Raw genomic sequence first — 7,658 nt, 5'->3', positions numbered from 1 at the left:
TAGTATATTAAAATTATAACGACAACACAATATTTCATTTTTTTTTACAATTGAAATTATCTTGAGAAAAGAATTGGTAACTTTGGTTTCCTCTTTATTTTCAATATTTGAATTACTGAATGTTAAATACAATGAAAGAAAAGTGAACAAACAAATAACAAATAGTTGGATGTGAGTTGGGTAACCATGTAATTTATCAAGACCTAGTTATGAGTCTTTTGACTATATAAATAAAATTTTGAAATCAGGAAATTGTGTGTATGCAGTTTGAATACTTTTTTCATGGTATCAATCTATTGGATTTTCCATAAAATGTGGTTGTACAATGTCAAAATAAAAAATAAATATAACAGGTTTTCGTTATTTTAATTGATAATGTCTTTTGTTTTAAAATATTGGACTTGAGTTTGAATTATGGCTACCCAAAAAAGGAAATCAATTAGTGTCTTGGCTTGACATTAAAAAATAGTCATTATGGATCATACGTCACAAATTTTCAAATATTATTATAACTATATATGTAAAAAATAAATGTTGAGTAAAAAAAAAGAGATGAATATTGTGTCCTATGGATTGTGAGTTGATTTTTTTTTTTTTTTTTGTAATACAATATGCATATACAGTGACGAGCCACAAATAGTCTGCCAAGGACCAAACACCCTCCTTTCACTCAAAAAACAATAAGTATGTGTAATTTTAAAATTTTAAAAAAAAAACATAATTACTAATATTTAAAAACAAAAATTTTGTGTATATATAAAAATATATGTTTTTATGAGGACATCAAATGAATTTATATTTCTATATATAAAACAATATTTTTAAAGTATTTCATTTTGATTATAAATCTTAAAGTTATTTTGAATCATTTAAAGAGGATCACAATCCCATAAGTTACATTCACAAGTGTTTAAATTAAATGAACATTCACAAATTTTGTACTGATGCTTAATTTAGTTGGTTTTTTTTTTTTTTTTGGGTGCTCGTCTGGTGCCAAAATGCAACTAACTAAAGATAAATTTAAAATATTTGTTATTAACGTTATTATTGGCACAATTTGTCAGGTTAAACCAAGTGTGACTTTAAGTAATGTTACTAGAGTTAAAATGTTTTTTTTTTTTTTTTTTTTGTGAATTTTAATAAATCTATTGTTGAATTGCATGTTCTCCGTATAACCTTCACGTATGTAAAATTTCAAAATGATCGGAGAACAATAGCACGTTAATCTATTAATTGTTCAAAATTTAAGCCTTAATTTGTATATTAAATTTGTACATTAAAAATGAGCTTTTGGACCGCATAGTAAAAAACATTTGATTAGCATGAAATTTGACACGAGTATTAAGAATATAGAAAAAATGTAATTCAATAGTGTGTACGTTAGGTAAAAAAATGTAATTCTTCAGTCACAAACTTTTACACAAATTTGAATAATATATTTTTGGTAGTACGCATACAGTTCGGGTAAAACATTTCTATCCTATAATAATAGAAAAAGGATCAAAACACTTACAATATATTTATTAGAATGTTTCTACTTTTCTCTTTTTGAGGAGCATTTCTCCTGTGAGTTTTATTTTAATCGATAAAATTCTCTTGTGAGTTATATATGGTATATACACAAAATCATGGATATTGTAATTTAGAAGTTGACAACTCTTTTACGTTTGATTAATTGGAAAAGTAGCAACAACCAAAGTAGTTTTATTTGAAATCCTTGATCTTTATATCGAAACACCCCTTCATCAGTTTTATCGTTATTAAGATTAAATTCGTTATTCTCAAGAACATCTTTGGGAAAAATGACCAGCATCAATGAAGTATAACTTACCATGATCTTAATGAAAGTTTTCTAGCATTGATGGTATTAATAGAACGGATTTTGAAGTATTAAACCAATGCATCAATGACACTTAAACAAGTTTCAGTTTTTATGTCATTGATAGGTAATATAAGTTCCCATCCTCTCGCTTCCATTAGCCTCAAGCATCCTCCATTACCAATTATAAACCAGTACTCACACACACTACCAGTTTATCCAATTCGATAAGTACCATGGCATATAAATCACAATGCTTTGCTTTCATATTGATATATGCATGTATGGCAGTGTTGGTTCCTACGGGGCTAGCTCAGTTGCAACAAACACCTGGATCACCTCAAATACCCGGATTGTCACAAATATCTGGATTGTTGCCACAAATAACTAGATTGTTCCCAAACCTTGGAGCTGGGGGACTTTCAGGGGCAAATGGGCAGTGTTTGTCATCTCTTGTAGACATACCAGGGTGTCTTACTCAAGTTTTTGGTTCACTTGTCAATGGCCAATTCAGCATTATAGGTTCCTCTTGTTGCAAAGCCATCTCAGAGATTGAGGGAAATTGCTTGTCTAATTTGTTCCCCTCCAATCCCATCTTTGGTCCTTTGCTCAATAACTCTTGTGGTCAACCATCTAAAGGAAACGGACAGGGCTCCGGAATCACTGCCAGTAAGGCCGCTTTACCAGGGATTTTACCGGGGAATCAAGACGTACAGGAATGCTGGTCTTCTCTTTCGGGCGTACCGGGTTGTGTTACAGATGTCATGAATTCACTCTTTAATGGCAGAGTTAACTTCTTTGGCCCTACTTGTTGTAAAGCCATCACTTTGGTCAGTGACCATTGCCTGCCTAAATTGTTCCCTTTTAACCCCGCTTTTCATTTAACACTTAAAAACGTTTGCTTAACTGGCTCTGGGGTTGGAGAACCTGCACCTTCACCTCTAGGAACAGATCAGATCACTGCGAGCAAGCTTTATTTTCCAGTGAAATTACCTTTCCTAGGACTATCAGACGGGAATTGGGAAAAAGATGTTGCAAAATGCTGGTCATCACTTTCAAACATTAATCGGTGTGTTGATGAGATTTACGAAACACTTTCCCAGGGCGTATTTAGTGTGGTCAGTCCTGCTTGCTGCAAATCAATCACTATTATTAGTCACAGTTGTTGGCCCAAGATGTTCCCACTCAACCCATTGTTCCCTCCGTTACTCAAGGGTAAATGTGAACGCAATTCTAGGGCAGCACCAAAACCTAGGAGAATTTGATCGTGCCTATGAATTAAGACAGGCTCATCATTGGCTACTGTAATACTAATAATGCGTTGGCTAGTGATTGTAGGAAATTGTGGTCATTTTTTTTTTCGAAGTTTAATTGAGGCCAGTGTTTCCCATTGTGTCGTTTCTAGATTTTTCAATTCATCAATAAAATTTTCGATGGCATTTAAGCCATTGCATGCATGTCATTCTTCGAATGAATTTAGTTCAAGTTGTGTTTACTTGAGTGATTTACTCTCTTTTAGAATGAGTTATGCAAAATGGCATTGTGGCTTAATATATATGCTTAAAATATTATGCTAAGTTCGTTCTTCTGAATTTACATTTGGGTTCTAATTCATGCCACAATGTTAGGATCATCTAGTCATAAAAAAAAAAAATTAAGCGTGATACGATAATAGTATATTAAAATTATAACGACAACACAATATTTCATTTTTTTTTACAATTGAAATTATCTTGAGAAAAGAATTGGTAACTTTGGTTTCCTCTTTATTTTCAATATTTGAATTACTGAATGTTAAATACAATGAAAGAAAAGTGAACAAACAAATAACAAATAGTTGGATGTGAGTTGGGTAACCATGTAATTTATCAAGACCTAGTTATGAGTCTTTTGACTATATAAATAAAATTTTGAAATCAGGAAATTGTGTGTATGCAGTTTGAATACTTTTTTCATGGTATCAATCTATTGGATTTTCCATAAAATGTGGTTGTACAATGTCAAAATAAAAAATAAATATAACAGGTTTTCGTTATTTTAATTGATAATGTCTTTTGTTTTAAAATATTGGACTTGAGTTTGAATTATGGCTACCCAAAAAAGGAAATCAATTAGTGTCTTGGCTTGACATTAAAAAATAGTCATTATGGATCATACGTCACAAATTTTCAAATATTATTATAACTATATATGTAAAAAATAAATGTTGAGTAAAAAAAAAGAGATGAATATTGTGTCCTATGGATTGTGAGTTGATTTTTTTTTTTTTTTTTGTAATACAATATGCATATACAGTGACGAGCCACAAATAGTCTGCCAAGGACCAAACACCCTCCTTTCACTCAAAAAACAATAAGTATGTGTAATTTTAAAATTTTAAAAAAAAAACATAATTACTAATATTTAAAAACAAAAATTTTGTGTATATATAAAAATATATGTTTTTATGAGGACATCAAATGAATTTATATTTCTATATATAAAACAATATTTTTAAAGTATTTCATTTTTATTATTAATCTTAAAGTTATTTTGATTCATTTAAAGAGGGTCACAATCCCATAAGTAACATTCACAAGTGTTTAAATTAAATGAACATTCACAAGTTGGTATTTTTTTTTTTTTTTTTGGGTGCTCGTCTGGTGCCTAAATGTAACTAACTAAAGATAAATTTAAAATATTTGTTATTAACGTTATTATTGTCATAATTTGTCAAGTTACACCAAGTGCAACTTAAGTAATGTTACTAGAGTTAAAATGTTTTTTTTTTTTTTTTTTTTATTGTGAATTTTAATAAATCTATTGTTGAATTGCATGTTCTCCGTATAACCTTCATGCATGTAAAATTTCAAAATGATCGGAGAACAATAGCACGTTAATCTATTAATTGTTCAAAATTTAAGCCTTAATTTGTATATTAAATTTGTACATTAAAAATGAGCTTTTGGACCACATAGTAAAAAACATTTGATTAGCATGAAATTTGACACGAGTATTAAGAATATAGAAAAAATGTAATTCAATAGTGTGTACGTTAGGTAAAAAAATGTAATTCTTCAGTCACAAACTTTTACACAAATTTGAATAATATATTTTTGGTAGTACGCATACAGTTTGGGTAAAACATTTCTATCCTATAATAATAGAAAAAGGATCAAAACACTTACAATATATTTATTAAAATGTTTCTACTTTTCTCTTTTTGAGGAGCATTTCTCCTGTGAGTTTTATTTTAATCGATAAAATTCTCTTGTGAGTTATATATGGTATATACACAAAATCATGGATATTGTAATTTAGAAGTTGACAACTCTTTTACGTTTGATTAATTGGAAAAGTAGCAACAACCAAAGTAGTTTTATTTGAAATCCTTGATCTTTATATCGAAACACCCCTTCATCAGTTTTATCATTATTAAGATTAAATTCGTTATTCTCAAGAACATCTTTGGGAAAAATGACCAGCATCAATGAAGTATAACTTACCATGATCTTAATGAAAGTTTTCTAGCATTGATGGTATTAGTAGAACGGATTTTGAAGTATTAAACCAATGCATCAATGACACTTAAACAAGTTTCAGTTTTTATGTCATTGATAGGTAATATAAGTTCCCATCCTCTCGCTTGCATTAGCCTCAAGCATCCTCCATTACCAATTATAAACCAGTACTCACACACACTACCAGTTTATCCAATTCGATAAGTACCATGGCATATAAATCACAATGCTTTGCTTTCATATTGATATATGCATGTTTGGCAATGTTCGTTCCTACGGGGCTAGCTCAGTTGCAACAAACACCTGGATCACCTCAAATACCCGGATTGTCACAAATATCTGGATTGTTGCCACAAATAACTAGATTGTTCCCAAACCTTGGAGCTGGGGGACTTTCAGGGGAAAATGGGCAGTGTTTCTCATCTCTTGTAGACATACCAGGGTGTCTTACTCAAGTTTTTGGTTCACTTGTCAATGGCCAATTCAGCATTATAGGTTCCTCTTGTTGCAATGCCATCTCAAAGATTGAGGGAAATTGCTTGTCTAATTTGTTCCCCTCCAATCCCATCTTTGCTCATTTGCTCAATAACTCTTGTGGTCAACCATCTAAAGGAAACGTACAGGTCTCCGGAATCACTGCCAGTAAGGCTGCTTTACCAGGGATTTTACCGGGGAATCAAGACGTACAGGAATGCTAGTCTTCTCTTTTGGGCGTACCGGGGTGTCTTACAGATGTCATGAATTCACTCTTTAATGGCAGAGTTAACTTCTTTGGCCCTACTTGTTGTAAAGCCATCACTTTGGTCAGTGACCATTGCTTGCCTAAATTGTTCCCTTTTAACCCCGCTTTTCATTCAACACTTAAAAACGTTTGCTTAACTGGCTCTGGGGTTGGAGAACCTGCTGCTTCACCTCTAGGAACAGATCAAATCACTGTGAGCAAGCTTTATTTGCCAGTGAAATTCCTTTCCTAGGACTATCAGATGGGAATTGGGAAAAAGATGTTGCAAAATGCTGGTCATCACTTTCAAGCATTTATCAGTGTGTTGATGAGATTTACGGAACACTTTCCCAGGGCGTATTTAGTGTGGTCGGTCCTTCTTGTTGCAAATCGATCACTATTATTAGTCACAAGTGTTGGCCCAAGATGTTCCCACTCAACCCATTGTTCCCTCCGTTGCTCAAGAGTAAATGTGAACGCAATTCCATGGCAGCACCAAAACCTTGGAGAATTTGATCATCCCTATGACTTCAGATGGGCTCATCTTTGGCTACTGTAATATTAATAATGCGTTGGCTGGTGATTGTAGGAAAATGTGGTCTTTTATTTTTTTGGAGTTTAATTGAGGCTAGTGTTTCCCAGTGTGTTGCTTTTGGAATTTTCTATTCATCAATAAAATTCTCATTGGCATTTAATCCATTGCATGCACGTCATTCTTGGAATGAATTTAGTTCAAGTTGCTTTTACTTGAGTTATTTACTCTCTTTAAGAATGAGTTATGTAAAAAGGCATTGTGGCTTAATATATATGCTTAAAATATTATGCTAAGTTCATTTTTCCGAATTTACATTTGCGTTCTAATTCATGCTACAATGTTGGGATCATCTTGTCATAGAAAAAAAATTAATGGGGATACGAGAATAGAATATTGAAATTATAACGATAACACAATATTTCATTTTTAAAAAAAATTGAAATTATCTTGAGAAAAGAATTGGTAACTTTGGTTTCGTCTTGATTTTCAACTGTTGAATTACTGAATGTTAAATACAATAAAAGAAAAGTGAACAAACAAATACCAAATAGTTGGATATGAGTTGGGTAACCTTGTAATTTATCAAGATCTAGTTATGAGTCTTTTGACTATATAAATAAAATTTTGAAGTCAAGAAAATGTGTTTATGCAGTTTGAATACTTTTTTCTTGGTATTAGTCTATTGGATATTCCATAAAATGTGGAGGTACAATTTCAAAAGAAAAAATAAATATAACAACATGTTTTGTTTATTTTCAATGATAATGTCTTATGTTTTGAAATATTGGACTTGAGTTCGAATTATGTCTACCCAAAAAAGAAATCAATTAGTGTCTTGGCTTGACATTAAAAAACAGTCGTTATGACGTCACAAATTTTAAAATATTATTATTAGTATATATGTAAAAAATAAATGCGGGGTAAAAAAAAGATGAATATTGTGTCCTATGAATTGTGAGTTGATTTTTTTTTTTTTAATACAATATGCATATACAGTGATGAGCCACAAATAGTCCAATTCAACACAAAAATGTCACTAGGACATTTTGTCATACACCTAACATGCAACAAAGTACACAGATG

General features: G+C 31.3%; 1 protein-coding gene across 1 annotated transcript; it reads left to right on the top strand.

Annotated features, from left to right (window-relative positions):
* Positions 1 to 5,528: 5,528 nt before the first annotated feature.
* On the top strand, positions 5,529 to 6,017 carry LOC115970440. Its single transcript, XM_031090076.1, has one exon. It carries the CDS (start codon positions 5,529 to 5,531, stop codon positions 6,015 to 6,017), a length of 489 nt encoding a protein of 162 aa, XP_030945936.1.
* The last annotated feature ends 1,641 nt before the right edge of the window (positions 6,018 to 7,658 follow it).

The sequence above is a fragment of the Quercus lobata genome, chromosome 12 (assembly GCF_001633185.2).
Source record: "Quercus lobata isolate SW786 chromosome 12, ValleyOak3.0 Primary Assembly, whole genome shotgun sequence".
NCBI lineage: Eukaryota > Viridiplantae > Streptophyta > Magnoliopsida > Fagales > Fagaceae > Quercus > Quercus lobata.
The sequence above is the reverse complement of the archived record's forward strand: the minus strand, read 5'-3'. Positions and strand labels throughout refer to the sequence as shown.

What these genes read in the sequence shown, in the direction of transcription:
- LOC115970440 (XM_031090076.1), top strand. Translation starts at nt 5,529, where the DNA reads ATGGCATATAAATCACAATGCTTTGCTTTCATATTGATATATGCATGT.